Here is a 24746-nt window from a genome sequence, read left to right as displayed (position 1 = left end):
TCCTGTCCCCACAGAGAAAGGACGATCGGAATGACGAAATGGACTGCACGGACGAAAAAGACAGCCACCGGATGTGACATTGTCTCATTCGTACGTATTCTCATTTAAGGACATCCTTGGGACACATGTTGTCAGTCCTTTATAGAGAGGTGTCCTGATTACAGAGGTCAAATTGACAAAGTGCTTTAAGCAAGGTTGATTTTGAAAAGTACTTCATTAAAGAGAGAACATTTTAACCTCAACGCTGAACATCCAGAATAACGTAGTCATCGGACGGAGACCATGAGAGTAGAGCTTAGATTCCACTAGAACAAAAACCTCATGATTGGCATCAAATTGTGATGTGTTCTTTTGTCGGTAACTATTAACAAAATACCAAGAGACAACGCAATATGTCCCAGAAACCTGCTTTTAATAATCTAATCCAGCAATTATATCATCAATGCATATTTGAGTGATAAACTGTTTATTTTGTATCGGACATGTATTCGTCGCTTTTTACAATTAATTTTCTGTCTCCTAAGCGCATAATGATGAACTAAGGTGGTGCAATAGCCCAGATACAGTTGTAGCGTTATTGCAAGTTGTTTTACACTGCAGTGGCTCTCCCGGGGCTATGATTGTACCACTTTACCTTACATGTACTAGGTGTCAAAATAAACACGATACACTTTTAAAATTAGATTGCATCAAAACTATCATTCATATCCTCATCGAATTCGAGTACATGTTGGACTCCTGGGGCAGTCAACTGCGTCATCCTTATTGGATCTCCTTTGGGTGAGGGACAAGGCAGGTCCACTGCGTCCGGAGTGTAGTGATATGTAGCTGAGGCATGTCCATCTCACCTTATATCACCCCTCAGCGACCAGTTTATTTCATGACTTAGGTATATGTTTATGTATCAATGATCTCCCTGAGATGAGCTTGTCCATCAACATCATATGATCTCTTCTTACTATTGTAAATAAACATATACTCTTTCCACATCGGTGGTTTATCATAGGCCTATGACAAAGTTCACAGGCGGGGTTCACGGACATTCCACGCACCACTAAATCACCCCTGCCCACGAAGCGGGCCTAAACATGTGGCATTAGCGTGTTTATATTACTAGTAATTACCATTCTCTTCTCTTCACACGATGCAACTTTGCTAGCTCCTGAATTCATCTTGCCTCTGAATCCAATGTAGAAATGACAAAATTAGTTGCCAACTAGTGACTTAGAGGTACCCCAGAGCACCTCTAAAGTTAGCAGACAACTTAGCACCAAACTGAGCTTAGCGGGGTTTTATGAATGACACTTAGTATCCAACTGCGCTGAGTTGGCAGCCAGGGTCAAAAATAGGTGCCAACCAGGCTAAGCAGGCTTTTATGAATATGGGCCCTCGGTTTGAAGGATGCCCCTGCTTAGGAGGTGGGGTCAAGTGAAAAAAAAACCACCCTGGTCAAACGAGGATGCAACCCAAGTGATAGCAGCTCATGTGCTAATCTTGACTTTAATCTAGTCTGACATCGCAATAGACACCCTATAACATGACCAAAACTTGTCCAAACGCTATGGTTCATGAACAGGCGAGACAGAGACAATGTCACAACCATTCGGGACATGTCGATCTTACTCTAAAATCTGTAAAGCCTCAGATATGGCTTTTAGTCTTGTCAAAGATGTCTAAAATGTTGTCACAACGGCTCGGATGTTGGTATCAATTGTCTTGTCAAAGACACCGGACACATTGTCACAACCAACAGACTGTTTAGTCTTGCTAAAGATATCACATAATTATGGTATGAGAGTTTGGTCTGCGTGGACAGGTTGTGGGTAAAGAGGGCTATAACGAATGTCTGGTCATGGATTGGTTAGTGGAGGTTGTGACTTTGTCTTCATATTGAGTGGGCTTATTGAATTAAGCCTTGTTTGTTTACTGGAGTAGGCGATGCTGGTTAGCTTTGCAAGTTCTTGTCCTGTCCTTTGAAGAGTGTTGTTGACTCTGTGGAGTGGGGAAGCAGCTCTGTCTATGTCCATATGGATTGGGCTTGTAATCTGTGGCAGTAATAGGAGTTGGGGTCGGTTTCATGATCCGATTAAAACCGTCCTTGGGAGTGGGGTGCCTCGAACGCAAGGAATCAGTCACAATGTACTTCAGGTTCAAGGGACAACACGTAAACTCTCTAACATTTAGATTGCCTCACTTGTGCACTTATCTTTTGGAATGAGATGATTCTGGCAAGGTCTCAGAATACTTCACAAACCGAGCAAAAGACTGATAAGATAGAACAACACATCAGTCCATCAAATTTTGGCTCAATGTCTCAGGAACTGCACCCGTACATCAGCGACAGGCGTCTTTAGTTCGGCCAGGTTTTGTCCGTGAAGTCAACATCCATTTTGTGTTGCCCAGGCATAGGTTTTTGTCGACAGCCCAATAAATCAGTGGAAGCAGAAAATTGTGTACAATTATCCAGAGAAACGTTCATACTACAGAAAAATCCAGACAGATAATAATTTGATGAATTACAGCATGATTAGCGGCAAATATTCATAATTACAGCCCTACAGGCTGTTCCTTGTCCACAGTTTTTTTGTGTCTGTTTCAGTTGTGTTCTACAGATTTTAAAGGGGAATGCCAGAACAGACTGTAGCTGATTTGCACCAACTGGGTCATTTTATGATTAGTCCATTGTTTTCCAAACAAAAACTGACCCAAATCATAAAATTATATTTTATATTGCATATTTTTATTCTCATGATGACGTATGACAATTAGAACATGTGTTAATATATAGATGCCTTAATTGGTATTATTTGAAAAGCATGAGTGCCCTGTATTGCCCTTGGCCAATCTCCCATACAAAATATATACATCTAGACTAAGTATTACAAAATATTACCAACATTAATGATGAGATAATACTGTCAATTGATAATTGGAAACCTTTTTAACCCCTTTGCAATCAGATCATCCGAATTGAAAATCAGAAACTTAACCAACGGGTAACTCATAAAACAGGCACAACAGTTAAAGGCCCAGTCAACGAAACAAATAAAGTTACTTGTATCACATCTCTATATCATAATTACCAAAGTTTGAAATACATTTTGTCGATGCTGAATGCAAAGGGGTTAATAATGAGTTGAGCATCTTATAGGCAAGTTTGTGACAATACAAAAGATAATTCATCGAAGAAATGTTTAAGAAATTTTCCAGAAAATTATAGAAACCAGTGTGCACCATACCCTGTCAATCCATCTGAAGTTAAGTTCAATATTAGAAGAAATCACATAATTCTCGTAAAAATCTGATTTTGAGCTCAATATTCACAAATAACAACAATATAGAATAGAGTATATCACAAAGCCAGCAGCATATCAGATGTTATATTCAAATGCTGTAAAAAATGCCAAGCTTGCCAAAACTGAGAAAAATTAGCCTTGAACATTTTTTGCCAAGTCCACAATGGCCTGGTATCAGAAAAAAACCCATTAACATTAAGTTTGCATAACATTTTACATTCTGCCCAGTGCAAAAAAGGTTGGCAACAGCAAATGTCAGTAGAATTGACGTCTGCATAAAAAGTTTTGCACTACTCTCTTCTAAAATCATACAATGATGAACAGGGTAGATAAGTACATTACAGGCCTAAAAAAAGTGTATGGCATTTTTTTCCATTTTGTACCCGCCAACAAATTACTAGTTATGTGCAGTACCTGTAATACTATGAAAGAACTCGGTAGTGAAATGCCCGAGGCTGCTGTAAAACAAGAGCCAAGTGGATTTTACAAAATGTTAAAGAACTGCAAAAATATATCATTTAATAGAAAACATTTCCATTCAAACTAACATTATTGACTGAATTATGTCAAATATTGAAAAAGACATTTGAAGAGCAAAATTGATAAATAGGCTGACAGATTGCTAAAAAAGATTCCATACACTTTCTTTGGGCATAGACAATGTCAGCTCACAGGGATTACCATTACAATCATTTTTTATGATAAAGAAATGAAAACAGGAGGTTAATGGCAGTTTTAAGTAAGTTAAACACCCAAGCCAAAATGGAATTCTTTGGAAAAGTTAAAAACTTAAGTCACCTTGAATTATCTACAAAATGTTGAAAAATGAAAAGCATGTTTGACGGTAGGGTGAAGAATAGAAGAAGGACAAAGGCCCACTTAAATAACATGTGCAAGAATTTGAATTAAAAAGTCTCAAATATATACACGACTCCTTTAAAAGATTAATTAACACTATTTCAATGGAATGCACATCTTAAACTATTTTGGTAAATTTTTTTGAATCATTTTTGTAGTAAAACAATTTTAACCTGAAGGTAACAGGCTTTTTATTGAGAAAATTAAAATGTTTTGTCGGGTCTTAAATTTTGGATGGTACGCATGTTTAAGGATCAGTTATTTTGACAATATTGGTATTGATGTCCATGAAGAGTAGAGAAAATTGACATAAGATAATACATTCACACACTTTTTATACAAAGTCTAGCACAAGGGATGCCCCATATAACCTAATAGCAATTCAGACAGTATGCTCTTAATCATAGAATGAAATTAATCATCATAAGTATGACAAACAATTCCAAACATTTGACATCAATAATATTGTAATATACAAAATAAACTAGGGAACTTTCCATGTTACATATTTTTAGAAGCTTCCAAAATATTTCTCTCCAAGGTGCTTTCCATTTGTATTTACAATAAAAAAAACATAACATGTAAAAATAACCACCTTGCAGAAGACACCTTACATATCTTAGAAGCCCTATTCTAGTCTTACTCAGATTATCAGTTACATACATATTATTCGGGACAGATCCCTGACTTACAAAAACTTCCAGTTTTAACATGCCCTGCGGCCACAAATCATGAACATGCTTTTATTACGACCCCCATCGCATTAAAGAACCACCTTCTGACAAATCCACCCCAATGACCCTTCAAGAAGTACGACCCCCATCAGTAATTCAAGAAGATTCAATGGTTCAATTGAACATGCAAGAATGCGTAACTCTATTATTTAAGTGCACATTTTGTGGCCTCGTGTACGGGATATTTTTAAAGAAAAAAACATGGTGATATTGACAAGCTTGAAATAAATCGTTGGATTCCAAATTGACAAATTTCCTAAAATTGAGTACTACATTGCAAACGATATTGATATTTGTAGCGTTTATGTAACAACAATTGAGTTGCTTTCTGGCAGATGTAACAGGCACATTAATTTCATGTCAAGATTTTGTTTGTCCCTGTACATTCATGTACAGAAATGCACAGCAATGTACAGAAACTACCAGTCAACTGAGATGAAACAGACCTGAACAGTAAACTCCTGACCTTTGATTATTCCACGCCAGAAGACATGAATGTATCCACACAGAGCCAACCATATTGTACAGAGGTATCTCTCAGCAAAATAATGATATTTACAATGAAGTTGCATGGCTCTGATTAAAGTTCAGTCTTTTCGACATGTCGTTACTTTCCTTTCTTCTTTTTATTATTACTCTTTTTGTTGTTCCCTTTTATGGAAAGCCCCGCTCCGTTTGCAGATCCAGCAACATCAGTTTTTACTTCCATTTTGGTCGACTCACTCTGTGCGGATGAACTTTCTTCTGCCTTCTTGCTCATGAGCACAGTACCAGGTTTTCCTTCTTCAGTGACTAGTTCGGCCGTCTGCTCCATCCGCGCTGACTGTTCCATTGCTTCTGCCTCTTTCGTCATGGTAACCGTTTTAGCAGGCTCACCATCAGCACTGGATGTTGTAACAGACCTCTGCTGTTTCAGAGATTGTAAGGACGACGATTCTTCAGACACCGACCGCATGACTGTAGCGCCAGGAACACCCATCGCAAAATCACCAGAAACCTCCATGCCAGGCTTGCTTCCTTCGATCATTCCACTAAAATCGGATGCCGAACCTTCACCAGATATCGTAAAAGATTTTTGCGTTGACATCGTCTGTCTGGAGGATGAAGATGACGAAAAAGAGGAAGATGTTGTTGTTGATGCTGATCCATCACCATCTGTCACACTCATGACGCGCGTAAATGACTTTTTAGATTCAGATTTCATTGAAGTTGAACTGGATATGGATGTCGTTGAGCTGAATCCACTCGGCATCGCTCCTTCAGGAAAGCTCCCACTCATCACAACCTTTTCGCTCATCGAGGACTGCTGGGATGACGTTTCCATCGACTGTGTTGTTGTAGCTGAATCGAAGGATGGGAATTTATCGTTTATTTCCGGGAAACCTGGAACCCTCGCTTCGACATCAAGATGAGGGTCACTCTGAACATCGACTGATACATCTGCAGACAGCTGACCTTCAGGCAAATCACCACCAAGCATGGCAAGTAGTGCGGGGTTACCGGATTCAACATCAGCTTTAAATTCTGGCATGATAGATTCTTCATCTGCGACATCTTGATCAGAGTGGTGTAGTGAAAGGTCTGGGGATTCACCAGCAGCTAAGATATCAGGAAGCTGACTCAAAAGTGCTTCCTTCTCCTGTGGTGTCGCAGCTGGTTTCTTAGAACTCTTTTTTAAACTATGTTCGGGTACAACAACTTCTTCCTCAACATCAGGTGTCACTCCTGCACTGAACTCAACCCCACTGTCAGGTGATTTCAAGTCAAGGCCAAGTTCAGGCGATATCGATTTTTTTTTTTTAGGAATCTTTGGTGCTTTGATTCCAAACCTGGCAAGTTTTTTCTTGGAGTCATCATCAGAGTCGCTGCTGTCACTGCTGCTACTGTTGCTGTCACTGCTGTCACTTGAATCGGAATCAGAGTCTTTCCTCTTGATTAAGAAACCACCCCGCAGTTTACGTTTCTTCTTCGTTGGCTTTGGCGACTCAGCTTTAACATCAAGTTCAGCGCTTGGAACATCTCCTTTCAGACCAAATTTACCAAGGCCTTTTTTCTCATCATCGTCAGAGTCACTACTACTACTACTGCTGCTGCTGCCTGAGTGGGATTTCTTCTTCTTGAAAGAAGGAATACGGATTTCACTTGGAATTTCTGCCTTTCCTTTCAAGCCGAATTTAAGGCCACCCTTTTTATCATCGTCGGAGTCACTGCTGCTGCTGCTTGAATTGTCTTTCTTCTTTTTACCAAGTGAAAAAGATGGTAATCTCAAGCCTCCTTCAGCCTGTGGTGCTTCAAGTCCAGCATCTACATCGGCCTTGATATCATCATCACTGCTGCTGCTGCCTGAGTGAGACTTCTTCTTCTTGAAAGAAGGAATGCGGATTTCAGCTTCTGGAGCACCGATACTAGCATCAATACCTCCTCCAATACTTGGACCTTCAGCAGAAACATCAGCATTGACCTCAGGGACATGGACTTCGGCACTTGGGACATCAACTTTTCCTTTCAAACCAAAACCTCCTAGGCTTCCCTTCTTGTCATCATCATCACTACTACTGCTGCTGCTGCTGCCCGAGTGAGACTTCTTCTTCTTGAAGGATGGAACCCGAATTTCAGCATCTGGAGCACCAATACCAGCGTCAATATCAGCACTTGGGACATCAACTTTTCCTTTCAAACCAAAACCTCCTAGGCTTCCCTTCTTGTCATCATCATCACTGCTACTGCTGCTACTGCTGCCCGAGTGAGACTTCTTCTTCTTGAAGGATGGAACCCGAATTTCAGCATCTGGAGCACCAATACCAGTGTCAATATCAGCACTTGGGACATCAACTTTTCCTTTCAAACCAAAACCTCCTAGGCTTCCCTTCTTGTCATCATCATCACTGCTACTGCTGCTACTGCTGCCCGAGTGAGACTTCTTCTTCTTGAAGGATGGAACCCGAATTTCAGCATCTGGAGCACCAATACCAGCGTCAATATCAGCACTTGGGACATCAACTTTTCCTTTCAAACCAAAACCTCCTAGGCTTCCCTTCTTGTCATCATCATCACTGCTACTGCTGCTGCTGCTGCTGCCAGAGTGAGACTTCTTCTTCTTGAAGGATGGAACCCGAATTTCAGCATCTGGAGCACCAATACCAGCGTCAATATCGGCACTTGGGACATCAACTTTTCCTTTCAAACCAAAACCTCCAAGGCCTCCCTTCTTGTCATCATCATCACTGCTACTGCTGCTGCTGCTGCCAGAGTGAGACTTCTTCTTCTTGAAGGATGGAACCCGAATTTCAGCATCTGGAGCACCAATACCAGCGTCAATATCAGCACTTGGGACATCAACTTTTCCTTTCAAACCAAAACCTCCTAGGCCTCCCTTCTTGTCATCATCATCACTGCTACTGCTGCTGCTGCTGCCAGAGTGAGACTTCTTCTTCTTGAAAGATGGAACCCGAATTTCAGCATCTGGAGCACCAATACCAGCGTCAATATCAGCACTTGGGACATCAACTTTTCCTTTCAAACCAAAACCTCCTAGGCCTCCCTTCTTGTCATCATCATCACTGCTACTGCTGCTGCTGCTGCCAGAGTGAGACTTCTTCTTCTTGAAGGATGGAACCCGAATTTCAGCATCTGGAGCACCAATACCAGCGTCAATATCAGCACTTGGGACATCAACTTTTCCTTTCAAACCAAAACCTCCTAGGCTTCCCTTCTTGTCATCATCATCACTGCTACTGCTGCTACTGCTGCCCGAGTGAGACTTCTTCTTCTTGAAGGATGGAACCCGAATTTCAGCATCTGGAGCACCAATACCAGTGTCAATATCAGCACTTGGGACATCAACTTTTCCTTTCAAACCAAAACCTCCTAGGCTTCCCTTCTTGTCATCATCATCACTGCTACTGCTGCTACTGCTGCCCGAGTGAGACTTCTTCTTCTTGAAGGATGGAACCCGAATTTCAGCATCTGGAGCACCAATACCAGCGTCAATATCAGCACTTGGGACATCAACTTTTCCTTTCAAACCAAAACCTCCTAGGCTTCCCTTCTTGTCATCATCATCACTGCTACTGCTGCTGCTGCTGCTGCCAGAGTGAGACTTCTTCTTCTTGAAGGATGGAACCCGAATTTCAGCATCTGGAGCACCAATACCAGCGTCAATATCGGCACTTGGGACATCAACTTTTCCTTTCAAACCAAAACCTCCAAGGCCTCCCTTCTTGTCATCATCATCACTGCTACTGCTGCTGCTGCTGCCAGAGTGAGACTTCTTCTTCTTGAAGGATGGAACCCGAATTTCAGCATCTGGAGCACCAATACCAGCGTCAATATCAGCACTAGGGACATCAACTTTTCCTTTCAAACCAAAACCTCCTAGGCCTCCCTTCTTGTCATCATCATCACTGCTACTGCTGCTGCTGCTGCCAGAGTGAGACTTCTTCTTCTTGAAAGATGGAACCCGAATTTCAGCATCTGGAGCACCAATACCAGCGTCAATATCAGCACTTGGGACATCAACTTTTCCTTTCAAACCAAAACCTCCTAGGCCTCCCTTCTTGTCATCATCATCACTGCTACTGCTGCTGCTGCTGCCAGAGTGAGACTTCTTCTTCTTGAAGGATGGAACCCGAATTTCAGCATCTGGAGCACCAATACCAGCGTCAATATCAGCACTTGGGACATCAACTTTTCCTTTCAAACCAAAACCTCCTAGGCTTCCCTTCTTGTCATCATCATCACTGCTACTGCTGCTACTGCTGCCCGAGTGAGACTTCTTCTTCTTGAAAGATGGAACCCGAATTTCAGCATCTGGAGCACCAATACCAGCATCAATATCAACACTTGGGACATCAACTTTTCCTTTCAAACCAAAACCTCCAAGGCCTCCCTTCTTCTTGTCGTCATCGGAGTCACTACTGCTGCTGCTGCTACCAGAGTGAGACTTCTTCTTCTTGAAAGATGGAATACGGATTTCAGCTTCTGGAGCACCGATACTAGCATCAACGCCTCCTCCAATACTTGGACCTTCAGCAGAAACATCAGCATCGACCTCAGGGACATGGACATCAGCACTTGGAATTTCTACCTTTCCTTTCAAGCCGAATTTAAGGCCACCCTTTTTATCATCGTCGGAGTCACTGCTGCTGCTGCTTGAATTGTCTTTCTTCTTTTTACCAAGTGAAAAAGATGGTAATCTCAAGCCTCCTTCAGCCTGTGGTGCTTCAAGTCCAGCATCTACATCAGCCTTGATATCAGCATCTGCACTCGCATCAACATCACCAGTGGGGATTTCAACCTCTCCTTTCAAACCAAAACCTCCAAGGCCTCCCTTCTTGTCATCATCAGAGTCACTGCTGCTGCCTGAGTGAGATTTCTTCTTCTTGAAAGAAGGAATACGGATTTCAGCTTCTGGAGCACCGACACTAGCATCAACACCTCCCACAATGCTGGGACCTTCAGCAGAAACATCAGCATTGACCTCAGGGACATGGACATCAGCACTTGGAATTTCTACCTTTCCTTTCAAGCCGAATTTAAGGCCACCCTTTTTATCATCGTCGGAGTCACTGCTGCTGCTGCTTGAATTGTCTTTCTTCTTTTTACCAAGTGAAAAAGATGGTAATCTCAAGCCTCCTTCAGCCTGTGGTGCTTCAAGTCCAGCATCTACATCAGCCTTGATATCAGCATCTGCACTCGCATCAACATCACCAGTGGGGATTTCAACCTCTCCTTTCAAACCAAAACCTCCAAGGCCTCCCTTCTTGTCATCATCAGAGTCACTGCTGCTGCCTGAGTGAGATTTCTTCTTCTTGAAAGAAGGAATACGGATTTCAGCTTCTGGAGCACCAATACTAGCATCAACACCTCCCACAATGCTGGGACCTTCAGCAGAAACATCAGCATCAACCTCAGGGACATGGACATCGGCACTTGGGACATCAACTTTTCCGTTCAAACCAAAACCTCCTAGGCCTCCCTTCTTGTCATCATCATCACTGCTGCTGCTGCTGCTGCTGCCAGAGTGAGACTTCTTCTTCTTGAAAGATGGAATGTGGATTCCACCTTCTGGAGCACCAATACTAGCATCAACTCCACCTCCAATGCTTGGACCTTCAACAGAAACATCAGCATCGACCTCTGGGACATGGACATCGGCACTTGGGACATCAACTTTTCCTTTCAAACCAAAACCTCCTAGGCCTCCCTTCTTGTCATCATCATCACTGCTACTGCTGCTGCTGCCTGAGAGAGACTTCTTCTTCTTGAAAGATGGAATGTGGATTCCACCTTCTGGAGCATTGATACTAGCATCAACTCCACCTCCAATGCTTGGACCTTCAACAGAAACATCAGCATCGACCTCTGGGACATGGACATCCGCACTTGGAATTTCTACGTTTCCTTTCAAGCTGAAACCTCCTAGGCCTCCCTTCTTGTCATCGTCAGAATCGCTGCTGCTGCTGCTTTTATCATCCTTCTTTGTACCAAGTTTGAAAGATGGCATCTTCATGCCAAGTTTAGGTTTCTTGACATCAGCATCAACATCAACTTCTCCCTTCAATCCTAACTTTCCGCGTCCAGCATTAAGTTTATCATGACCACCATCATCTGAGTCGCTGCTCGTGTCTGAACCAGACTTCTTCTTATTCTTTTTGAAGGAAGGAAGTTTTATACCCAAACCACCTTTGACATTTGGCTTTTCAACATCGACCTTTGGTTTACCAATGTCGATGCCAGCTTTTAGACCGAGTCTTCCCTCACCATCAGAAGCACTGGATGGAGCATCCAAGTCAGTGGTCAATTGCTTCTTCAGGCCTGGTGCAGAAAATCCAATTCCAACATCAACACCTGGGGCAGCACTCTCCAATTCACCACCAGCAGATGCAGCAATCACTGGCTCCTCGACATCAATTCCAATAGAAGCAGATGGCAAGCCAATGTCAAGCTTGGCTCCACCACTTACATCAAGGTTTGACCCAGACGACTCCGCACTGGCATCGATATATGGTACTTTCATGTCTTTGTGTAGGCTGGTGTCTGGGCTCTGCCTTCCACCGAAACCATCAATTTCAATGCCAGCTTCCACACCACCAGCAACCTCTGGTACCACCACATCAGTATCTGGAGTAGTGATGTCTAAACTACCCTTCTTCTTCTTACCAAATTTGAAACTTGGCATTCGGAACTTTTTCTTGCCTTTATGGTCTTTGTCCAAATCAATGTCAACTTTAGCGTCTGCATCAACATCAACTTTACCCTTTGGCTTGCCACCCATAAACTTTCCGATGGAAAACCGGTTCTTTTTCTTATCTTTAAGATCAGGTCCTTCCATTTCACTTGCATCAGGGGTAGGAGGAATGGACAACTGTGGTAGGGCAAGCTCGATGTCGATATCTTTCTCTTTGTCATCACTAGAGATGCTGCCATCGCCTTTCACACCGATCCCACCTGAGATACCAGGCAAACCAAGAGATGCATCTCCACCAGCCTTTGCATCAGCATCAACGCCACCCTTGACTCCAAAGTCTGGTCCAGACAACTTCAATTTTGCACTTCCATCGTCAGAGTGATCTGCTTTGGCATCAACATCCAAACTTGGTCCGTTGAAACCAATGCCACCACCAATCTTAAAGCCCTTCTTCTCGTCATCGGATGATGACCCAGATGATTTCCTCTTACGAAACTTCTTCTTCCTTCCCTTACCACTGCTACCAGAATCAGAACTCTCTGAATCTCCATCAACTCCAAGCGAAATCTTTGGTCCTGATAGACTAATTCCAAATCCAGCATCAGCATCAACATCTCCTTTGGGTCCCTTCACATCACTATCAAGACCGAGGTTGAGACTAGCATCTCCGTTTGGACCGTTGACATCACCACCAATATCGACAGATGGGAGGTCACCTTTAACATCAATACTTCCTTTGGGTGTGTCAATATCAGCTCCAACCTTTACCTCGGCCTTTGGTAGCTTGCCTGAGAAAGTACCTTGCCCATCAAGATCACCCTTTGCACCACCATCAATATCATAGTGGCCCTTCTTTCCAGAGAAGCTAGGGAACTTGAAACCAAAGCCTTTCTTCTTGTGTCCATCATCAGAATCACTGTCATCATCATGCTTCTTTGACCTATCCTTCTTCTTCTTGTCCTTCTTACCAAAGCTGAATCTCTTTCCTAATCCACCTTTTCCTTTGACTTTTACATCCGGAGTGTCAACTTTTCCACCAATCTCAAGATCTCCTTTTGGGAGATCAACATCAGCACTGACCCCTCCACCTATTCCTCCACCAATACTGATATCAGCATCTGGTGAGGCATGCACATCAACATCTGGAACATCAGCCTTGATCTTAACATCAGCATCAACATCTGGAAGGTCTGCTCCTCCACCAAGGGAAACATCAGCATCTACTCCAGGTTTGCCCTTGCCCTTTCCACCAAATCCGAAATGTGGCTTTTTGAAGTGCGGCATATTGATGTGAGGCATATTGAAATTGAAGCCTCCTTTGCCTTTGGCCTTGTGGTCATCATCGTCAGAGTCACTGCCAGAATGCGAGCCTTTTCTGCCTTTCAGCCCAAAACCTATCTTAGGTCCTTTTAGGTCAGCATCACCTTTCAATCCAACATCTGGAAGATCTGCATCAACACCTCCTCCAACTTTGACATCTGGTAGATCTGCATCGACACTTCCTCCAACCTTGACATCGGGAAGATCTGCATCAACACCTCCACCAAGCTTAACATCTACATCTGGCAGACCTCCCCCAATACCCCCACCAATATTGATACCTCCTGGAGCTGTGTTCAAATCAATATCTGGTGCATCAGCCTTGATCTCTACATCAGTATCCACACTCGGACCATTCAGAGAAACATCTCCACCTACACCAAGATCTCCCTTTCCATCACCTTTGTCGCCAAATTTCAAGCTTGGCAAACCAAAACCAAATCCACCTTTAGCTTTCTTCTTATCATCATCGTCATCACTGGAGCTGCCAGATTTGGAGCCACGCCTGCCAAAACCAAAACTAATCTTTGGTCCTTTAAGGTCGACATCTGCATCAATTCCTGCATTGCCTTTCACATCTGGCAGATCACCATCGATGCTACCACCGATCTTGACATCGCCATCAGGCAAACCTCCTCCAATACCACCTCCGATACTGACATCGCCTCCTGGTACAGCTGGGGCATCAGCCTTGACATCCAACTCACCATCAACACAAAGTTCTGGACCATTAAGAGACAAGCCTCCTCTTTCTCCGAGATCGCCCTTTCCGTCACCTCCTGCCCCAAATTTCAGGCTCGGCAGATGGAAACCACCCTTTGTCTTGTCCTCATCAGAGCAGGAGCTAGATGCAGATGAGACAGAACCTCTCCTTCCAAAACCAAAACCAATCTTTGGACCACTTATGTCAGCATCACCTTTAACACCAAAGTCAGCATCCATTCCTTTCACATCGACATCTGGAAGGTCACCATCAAGAGATAGTCCAGCTTTACCATCAACATGAGGGAGACCACAACCAATTCCACCTCCAAAACTGATACCTCCACCAGGTGCAGCATTGACATCTATTTCTGGGGCATCAGCCTTGATCTCTACATCACCATCAACATCTGGAAGTCCACCTTCAACAGAAAGCCCAACTTTGCCATCAGCATCAGGGAGACCACCACCAATTCCTCCTCCTATACCAAAACCACCTCCAATCTTGGCATCACCATCAACTCCTGCATCAAGGTCAACATCTGGAGCATCAGCCTTGATCTTCACATCACCATCTCCACCACCTCTGCCACCAAAACTAAATCCAAATTTGGGCTTTTTCAATCCAAAACTAAAACCACCTTTGCCCTTTTTGTGGCCATCATCTGAGTCACTGTCATCATCTTGCTTCTTTGACCTATCTTTCTTCTTCTTGTCCTTCTTACCAAAGCTGAATCTCTTTCCTAATCCACCTTTTCCTTTGACTTTGCCTCCTAATTTAACATCAGGAGTATCAACTTCGCCACCAATCTTGAGGTCAACATCGCCTTTAGGCAGGTCGGCATCAGCATCAACCTCTCCACCTATTCCTCCTCCAATACTTATGTCAGCATCTGGTGAGGCATTCACTTCAACATCTGGAATATCAGCCTTGATCTTAACATCAGCATCAACATCTGGAAGGTCTGCTCCTCCACCAAGGGAAACATCAGCATCTACACCATGTTTGCCCTTGCCCTTTCCTCCAAATCCGAAATTGGGCATTTTGAAATGGGGCATTTTGAAATCAAATCCTCCTTTTCCTTTCGGCGACTTGAGGTCTGCATCAGCCTTCAAATCAAGATCAGCATCTACACCACCCTTTGCACTGACATCTGGTAGATCCGCATCAACTCCACCACCAATTTCGATATCTGCATCTGGCAGCTTACCACTGAGGCCACCGCCGATACTGATATCACCTCCAGGTGCTGCATTGACATCAATTTCCGGGGCATCAGCCTTGATTTCCACATCACCATCAACATCTGGCACGTCGACTTTGCCACCAATTTCTCCATCAGCTCCAATTTCAACTCCTCCATGCCCTCTGCCTTTAAACTTAGGCAGGTTAAACTTAGGCAAATTTATATTGAAGCCTCCTTTTCCCTTGTGGTGATGGTCATCATCGGAGTCACTTTCAGAGTGGGAGCCTTTTCTCCCCTTCAGGCCAAAGCCAATTTTCGGACCCTTCAGGTCAATATCACCATCAACATCAGCACCGCCCTTGACATCAACATCTGGTAGATCTCCATCAATACCGACTTTGACATCTGCATCTGGTAGACTTCCACCCATATCGATGCCACCTCCACTGTTGGCATCACCACCAATACCTCCTCCAAGACTGACATCAGCATCTGGCAGCTCACCCTTGGCATTCACATCAACATCTGGGCCATCAAGTGAAAGGTCAGCACCTGCACCATGTTTACCCTTGCCCTTTCCACCAAATGAAGGCAGTTTGAAGTTAGGCATATTGATGTTGAAGCCACCTTTGCCCTTGTGCTTGTGGTGATGGTCATCATCCGAGTCGCTATCTGAATGAGAACCTCGACGGCCTTTAAGTCCCAAACCAAACTTTGGTCCTTTCAAACCAGCACCACCCTTCAGGTCAAGATCAGCATCAAGGTCTCCATCTCCCTTTACGCTGACATCTGGTAGATCTCCATCAATACCGACTTTGACATCTGCATCTGGTAGACTTCCATCAATATCAACGCCACCTCCAATCTTGGCATCGCCACCAATACCTCCTCCAAGACTGACATCAGCATCTGGCAGCTCACCCTTGGCATTCACATCAACATCTGGGCCATCAAGTGAAAGGTCAGCACCTGCACCATGTTTACCCTTGCCCTTTCCACCAAATGACGGCATCTTTATATGAGGCATATGGAGATGAGGCATGTTTATGTTAAAGCCTCCTTTTCCCTTGTGATGATGGTCATCATCAGAGTCACTATCAGAGTCGGAGCCTTTTCTTCCCTTCATGCCAAAACCAACTTTAGGTCCCTTCAGCTTGGCATCAGCATCAAGTCCTGCGTCTCCATTTACATCAACATCTGGTAGATTACCATCAACCTTGGCGTCAATATCGGGCAATCCGGCATCAACAGATAGTCCAACTTTGCCATCCGCGTCAGGAAGACCACCACCAATTCCTCCTCCTATACCAAAGCCACCTCCAATCTTGGCGTCACCATCAACTCCTGCGTTGAGATCTACATCTGGAGCATCTGCCTTGATTTTTACATTGTCATCAACATCTGGAGCATTCAGGGACACCTTTCCATCACCACGGCCATGACCTTTGCCACCAAACCCAAAACTAGGCATTTTAAAGCCCAAACTTCCTCTCTTATGACCCTCATCGTCAGAGTCACTATCGCTGTGGTCTCCAGATGATTTTCTTGGCTTCTTTTTCTTGTCTTTTTGGCCAAAGCTAAACCTGCCTTTAGCTTTGCCTCCAACCTTTGGTTTGCCTAGCTTACCACCAATGCTGAGGTCTGCATCAGGTGAACCAACATCAGCCTTTAGATCTCCTTTAGGCATGTCAATATTAGCATCTAAGCCTCCACCTATTCCTCCTCCGAGATTGATATCAGCATCTGGTGAGGCATGTACTTCCACATCTGGAACATCAGCCTTGATCTTAACATCAGCATCAACATCTCTAAGGTCGGCTCCTCCATCAAGGGAAACATCAGCATCTACACCAGGTTTGCCCTTCCCCTTTCCACCAAATCCGAAATGTGGCTTTTTGAAATGAGGCATATTGAGGTGAGGCATATTAATATTGAAACCTCCTTTGCCTTTGGCCTTGTGGTCATGGTCATCATCAGAGTCACTATCTGAATGAGAACCCTTTCTACCTTTGAGGCCAAAACCAATCTTTGGCCCTTTCAGATTAACATCAGCATCAAGGTCTGCATCTCCTTTCACATTGACATCTGGTAGATCAGCATCAACACCTCCACCGAGCTTCACATCAGCATCTGGCATTCCTGCCCCAAAACTGATACCTCCACCAGGTGCAGCATTGACATCTATTTCTGGGGCATCAGCCTTCACCTCCACATCACCATCAACATCTGGTAGTCCACCTCCAACAGATAGCCCAACTTTGCCATCAGCGTCAGGGAGACCACCACCAATTCCTCCTCCTATTCCAAAGCCACCTCCAATCTTGGCATCACCATCAACTCCTGCATTGAGGTCAACATCTGGAGCATCAGCCTTGATCTTCACATCACCATCTCCGCCACCTCTGCCACCAAATCCAAATCCAAATTTGGGCTTTTTCAAGCCAAAACTGAAACCACCTTTGCCCTTTTTGTGGCCATCATCAGAGTCACTGTCATCATCATGCTTCTTTGACCTATCTTTCTTCTTCTTGTCCTTCTTACCAAAGCTGAATCTCTTTCCTAATCCACCTTTTCCTTTGACTTTGCCTCCTAATTTAACATCAGGAGTATCAACTTCTCCACCAATCTTGAGGTCAACATCGCCTTTAGGCAGGTCGGCATCAGCGTTGACTCCTCCGCCTATTCCTCCTCCAATACTTATATCTGCATCTGGTGAGGCATTCACTTCAACATCTGGAGCATCAGCTTGGATCTTAACATCAGCATCAACATCAATACCTCCTCCAAGACTGACATCAGCATCTGGCAGCTCACCCTTGGCATTCACATCAACCTCTGGGCCATCAAGTGAAAGGTCAGCACCTGCACCGTGTTTACCCTTGCCCTTTCCACCAAATGATGGCAGTTTGAAGTTAGGCATATTGATGTTGAAGCCACCTTTGCCCTTGTGCTTGTGGTGATGGTCATCATCGGAATCGCTATCTGAATGAGAACCTCGACGGCCTTTAAGTCCCAAACCAAACTTTGGTCCTTTCAAATCAGCACCACCCTTCAGGTCAATATCACCATCAACATCAGCACCGCCCTTGACATCAACATCTGGTAGATCTCCATCAATACCGACTTTGACATCTGTATCTGGTAGACTTCCATCAATATCAACGCCACCTCCAATCTTGGCATCGCCACCAATACCTCCTCCAAGACTGACATCAGCATCTGGCAGCTCACCCTTGGCATTCACATCAACATCTGGGCCATCGAGTGAAAGGTCAGCACCTGCACCGTGTTTACCCTTGCCCTTTCCACCAAATGACGGCATCTTTATATGAGGCATATGGAGATGAGGCATGTTTATGTTAAAGCCTCCTTTTCCCTTGTGATGATGGTCATCATCAGAGTCACTATCAGAGTCGGAGCCTTTTCTTCCCTTCATGCCAAAACCAACTTTAGGTCCCTTCAGCTTGGCACTAGCATCAACACCAGCATCACCCTCAATATCAGGAATATTAGCACCTGCACCAACTTTGACCTCTGTATCTGGTAGACTTCCATCAATATCGACACCACCTCCAATCTTGGCATCGCCACCAATACCTCCTCCAAGACTGACATCAGCATCTGGCAGCTCACCCTTGGCATTCACATCAACATCTGGGCCATCAAGTGAAAGGTCAGCACCTGCACCGTGTTTACCCTTGCCCTTTCCACCAAATGAAGGCAGTTTGAAGTTCGGCATATTGATGTTAAAGCCACCTTTGCCCTTGTGTTTGTGGTGATGGTCATCATCCGAGTCGCTGTCGGAATCAGAACCCTTCCTGCCTTTAAGTCCCAATCCAAACTTTGGTCCTTTCAAACCAGCACCGCCCTTCAGGTCAAGATCAGCATCAGGGTCTCCATCTCCCTTTACACTGACATCTGGTAGATCTCCATCAATACCGACTTTGACATCTGCATCTGGTAGACTTCCATCAATATCGATGCCACCTCCAATGTTGGCATCGCCACCAATACCTCCTCCAAGACTGACATCAGCATCTGGCAGCTCACCCTTGGCATTCACATCAACATCTGGACCATCAAGAGAAAGGTCAGCACCTGCACCGTGTTTACCCTTGCCCTTTCCACCAAATGATGGTAGTTTAAAGTTCGGGATATTGATGTTAAAGCCACCTTTGCCCTTGTGCTTGTGGTGATGGTCATCATCAGAGTCGCTATCGGAATCAGAACCCTTCCTGCCTTTAAGTCCCAAACCAAACTTTGGTCCTTTCAAACCAGCACCGCCCTTCAGGTCAAGATCAGTATCAAGGTCAGCATCTCCTTTCACATTGACATCTGGTAGATCAGCATCAACACCTCCACCGAGCTTCACATCAGCATCTGGCATTCCTGCCCCAAAACTGATACCTCCACCAGGTGCAGCATTGACATCTATTTCTGGGGCATCCGCCTTGATCTCTACATCACCATTAACATCTGGAAGTCCACCTTCAACAGATAGCCCAACTTTGCCATCAGCCTCAGGGAGACCACCACCAATTCCTCCTCCTATACCGAAGCCACCACCAATCTTGGCATCACCATCTACTCCTGCATTGAGGTCAACATCTGGAGCATCAGCCTTGATCTTCACATCACCATCTCCGCCACCTCTGCCACCAAATCCAAATCCAAATTTGGGCTTTTTCAAGCCAAAACTAAAACCACCTTTGCCCTTTTTGTGGCCATCATCAGAGTCACTGTCATCATCATGCTTCTTTGACCTATCTTTCTTCTTCTTGTCCTTCTTACCAAAGCTGAATCTCTTTCCTAATCCACCTTTTCCTTTGACTTTGCCTCCCAATTTAACATCAGGAGTATCAACTTCTCCACCGATCTTGAGGTCAACATCACCTTTCGGCAGGTCGGCATCAGTGTTGACACCTCCACCTATTCCTCCTCCAATGCTTATATCAGCATTTGGTGAGGCATGCACATCAACATCTGGAATATCAGCCTTGATCTTAACATCAGCATCAACATCTGGAAGGTCTGCTCCTCCACCAAGGGAAACATCAGCATCACCATGTTTGCCCTTGCCCTTTCCACCAAATCCGAAATGTGGCTTTTTGAAATGAGGCATATTGAGGTGAGGCATATTGATATTGAAACCTCCCTTGCCTTTGGCCTTGTGGTCATGGTCATCATCAGAGTCACTATCTGAATGTGAGTGGTCACCCTTGCCTTTAAGCCCAAATCCTATCTTTGGTCCTTCTAGGTCAGCATCACCTTTCAGACCAAGATCCGTGTCAACACCACCACCAATCTTGACATCTGCATCTGGAAGACCACTACCAATATTGATATCACCTCCTGCACCAGCATTCAAATCAATATCTGGAGCATTGCCATTGATCTTGATATCACCATCTACATCAGGTAAGTTCGCCTTTCCATCAATACTGACATCTCCACCAAGGTCAGCCTTTCCATCACCTCCTGCCCCAAACTTCAAGCTTGGCAAACCAAAACCGAATCCACCTTTAGCTTTCTTCTTATCATCATCGTCATCATCACTGGAGCTGCTAGATTTGGAGCCACGCCTGCCAAAACCAAAACCAATCTTTGGTCCTTTAAGGTTCACATCGGCATCAATGTCTGCATCAATACCTCCATCTACTTTTACATCTGGCATATCACCTCCAATACCGCCTCCAATATTCACATCAGCGCCTGGGAGTTCAGCCTTGCCGTCAAGATCTGGAGTGTCAACTTTGCCACCGAATCCAACGCCACCTCCAATATTGACATCAGCATCGGGAAGTTTAGCCTTGGCATCTACATCAACATCTGGAGTATCAACCTTTCCACCGAATCCAAGGCCACCTCCTATCTTAGCATCACCATCAACATCAGGCAACCCGCCATCCACAGAAAGCCCAACTTTGCCATCAGCATCAGGGAGACCACCATCAATTCCTCCTCCTATACCAAAGCCACCTCCAATCTTGGCATCACCATCAACTCCTGCATTGAGGTCAACATCTGGAGCATCAGCTTTGATCTTCACATCACCATCTCCGTCACCTCTGCCACCAAAACTAAATCCAAATTTGGGCTTTTTCAAGCCAAAACTGAAACCACCTTTGCCCTTTTTGTGGCCATCATCCGAGTCACTGTCATCATCTTGCTTCTTTGACCTATCTTTCTTCTTCTTGTCCTTCTTACCAAAGCTGAATCTCTTTCCTAATCCACCTTTTCCTTTGACTTTGCCTCCTAATTTAACATCAGGAGTATCAACTTCTCCACCAATCTTGAGGTCAACATCGCCTTTAGGCAGGTCAGCATCAGCATTGCCTCCTCCACCTATTCCTCCACCAATACTGATATCAGCATCTGGTGAGGCATGTACATCCACATCTGGAACATCAGCATCAACATCTGGAAGGTCTGCTCCTCCACCAAGGGAAACATCAGCATCTACACCATGTTTGCCCTTGCCCTTTCCACCAAATCCGAAATGTGGCTTTTTGAAATGAGGCATATTGAGGTGAGGCATATTGATATTGAAACCTCCTTTGCCTTTGCCCTTGTGGTCATGGTCATCATCAGAGTCGCTATCTGAATGTGAGTGATCACCCTTGCCCTTGAGCCCAAAGCCGATCTTAGGTGCCTTCACATCAACATCAGTGTCACCCTTCAATCCAATCCCGCCTCCGAAATTGATGTCTCCTTTTACATTAGCATCTGGTAAGTCTGCTTTCCCACCTAGACTTGGCCCATCAACATCAACTCCTCCTCCAAACTCGAAACTGCCCTTTGGAGTATTTACATCTATTTCTGGAGCATCAACCTTGATCTCACCATCAACATCTGGAACATCAGCCTTGCCTCCGAAACCGAAACTACCTAAGCCGCCACCGATATTCACATCAGCATCTGGGAGTTTAGCATCAACATCTATATCAACATCAGGAGTGTCAACCTTGCCACCAAATCCAAGGTCGCCTCCTAAGCCACCTCCAATCTTCACATCTGCATCAGGCAATTCAGCCTTGGCATCTACATCAACATCAGGGGTGTCAAGCTTGCCACCAAATCCAAGACCACCACCGATATTTGCATCTGCATCAGGTAGCTTAGCATTGGCATCTACATCAACATCTGGAGTGTCAATCTTCCCACCAAGACCAAAACCACCTCCAAAGCCACCTCCAATCTTCACATCTGCATCAGGCAATTCAGCCTTGGCATCTACATCAACATCAGGAGAATCAACTTTGCCACCAAATCCAAGACCACCACCGATATTTGCATCTGCATCAGGTAGCTTAGCATTGGCATCTACATCAACATCTGGAGTGTCAATCTTCCCACCAAGACCAAAACCACCTCCAAAGCCACCTCCAATCTTCACATCTGCATCAGGCAATTCAGCCTTGGCATCTACATCAACATCAGGGGTGTCAAGCTTGCCACCAAATCCAAGACCACCACCGATATTTGCATCTGCATCTGGGAGTTCAGCTTTGGCATCTACATCAACATCAGGAGTATCGATCTTGCCACCCACTTGGACATCACCATCCAGATTAGCATCTGGACCGCTCACGCCAAAGCCAAGTGTTCCTGTAGGCGATTTGATTTTTCCTTTTCCTTTCTTCTTTTTGCCAGGCCATGTGCCACGCAGGTCAACATCAGCATCATCATCATCATGATCATGATGATGCTTATGCTTCCCACCGAAACTAGGGAATTTGGGCAGTTTGAAGTTGAAGTTGAAACCACCCTTACCTTTGTGCTTGGGATGATCGTGTGAGCCATCACTTTTCAGACTGGGCAGACTATCATCATAGGCCGCAGAGAGACTTCCAGATGGAGGAGAAGCACCACCATCGATATCAGCACCAGCAGTGAATGTGTTAGGACGTCCTTTCACTTTTCCATCAGCCTTTGGCGATTTCTTTCCAAATTTGGGGATTTTCATTCCTCCTTTTGCTTTTGGACCTTTTGCTCTTAATTCCACATCAGGGGTATCTACATCTATTCCGCCCTTGAGATCCACATCAGGAGAGGAGATGTCGCCACCTACACCAATGTCACCACCTAATCCACCTTTCACATCCAAACCAGCATCTACATCTGGACCAGACACATTTCCACCAAACCCAAGTCCACCACCTAGTCCTGCTTTGCCACCAAAGTCAACATCTGGAGTGGATGTCTTTCCACCGAAACCGAGGCCACCTCCAATACCACCTTTGCCATCCAAGTCTACATCTGGAGGAGATACCTTTCCACCGAAACCGAGGCCACCTCCAATACCTCCTTTGCCGTCCAAGTCTACATCTGGGCCATTCACGTTCATATCAACATCACCAACATCAACATCTACATTTAAATCTGTGTCTGCTTTACCATTTAATCCAAGCGCATCACCAACACCACCAAGATCTAATCCTAGATTTAAATCAAGTCCCCCGCCAATGCCAGACTCAACAGCTGGGGCTTCTACTGCACCAATTTCAGGTTCATCAAGATCACCATCAATGCCAGAGTTCATATCACCATTTAATCCTAGTCCTCCTTTAGGAGTGTCAATATCACCATGTAACTTGCCGCCTAAACTCGGGGGTCTGAGTTTTAAGTCCATGCCTGCGGTAGGGCCATCCAAAGATGGAGATTCGAATGATGGATGTTTTATCGTAGAGCCTGCACCCACTCCTGCTTTTATGGGGGTCAAATTCAGTTGTGAGGCTGGCGTTGCTTTCTCTACTTGAAGAACGATTGGGTATGGCGCCGCGTGCCCAAGGATCGTCAAGGCATCTTCTAACGGGATGTTCTTTGTTGAAACTGTCACAGAAAGTATTCTGTCATCTGAAGGGAGATGGAGAAAGGTCTTAAAGCATGATCAAAACACAAGGTTATGATGCAAGGGAGAAGGCATGTGTGGCAATGGCTGTCAGAAGTAATTTGCCGCTCACTGCTCAATGAGGAAAGGGCCAGAACAAATGCAGACGAGTCCTTGTGCACGGGAAAAGAGTTCCAAATCATTGGTTGAATGTTTGTGTACTTTTTCTGATACTTAAAGCTCTCTTCTAACTGCATTAGTGCTGGTCCAAAATTCACACAAGCAGGTGCTGCCATCTTGGTACAAGCTGTAAAACTAATGGAGCCAACGCCCGAGTGGACAGTACTTGGGAGCATTGAGTCTTCGGGACAGACTGCTTTTCGCCCTTAAATACTATAAATCAGGGCTTTATTTGACCAATCTTAAGCGATTGCTCGTAAAATGGGTACAGTGCTCCTGGAGGCGGATGTGGCTACACAGACCAACATCCATTATGAAGGTGGTGAACAGAGTATGCATGGAGGACAACTGGTCAATAAGGCATCACAACGTGCAACTATAGGGGCAGTGGTTTAATCATTTGGGGTTTAGTTTCAAACTTATTCCGCTAGGGGAAATCATGGAATTCCC

At 44.7% G+C, this 24746-nt stretch overlaps 1 protein-coding gene across 1 annotated transcript in view; it reads right to left on the bottom strand.

Moving 5' to 3' along the window:
- Positions 1-2718: 2718 nt before the first annotated feature.
- Positions 2719-24746, bottom strand: part of LOC135484606 (neuroblast differentiation-associated protein AHNAK-like) — a 38390-nt gene continuing 16362 nt past the window's right edge. The window contains exon 6 of the mRNA XM_064766239.1: positions 2719-24142. Within this exon, the coding sequence (XP_064622309.1) occupies positions 5496-24142 (18647 nt within the window). The 3' untranslated portion in view covers positions 2719-5495. The remainder of the gene's footprint in view (positions 24143-24746) is intronic.

This window comes from Lineus longissimus, chromosome 3 (genome assembly GCF_910592395.1).
Source record: "Lineus longissimus chromosome 3, tnLinLong1.2, whole genome shotgun sequence".
NCBI lineage: Eukaryota > Metazoa > Nemertea > Pilidiophora > Heteronemertea > Lineidae > Lineus > Lineus longissimus.
The sequence above is the reverse complement of the archived record's forward strand: the minus strand, read 5'-3'. Positions and strand labels throughout refer to the sequence as shown.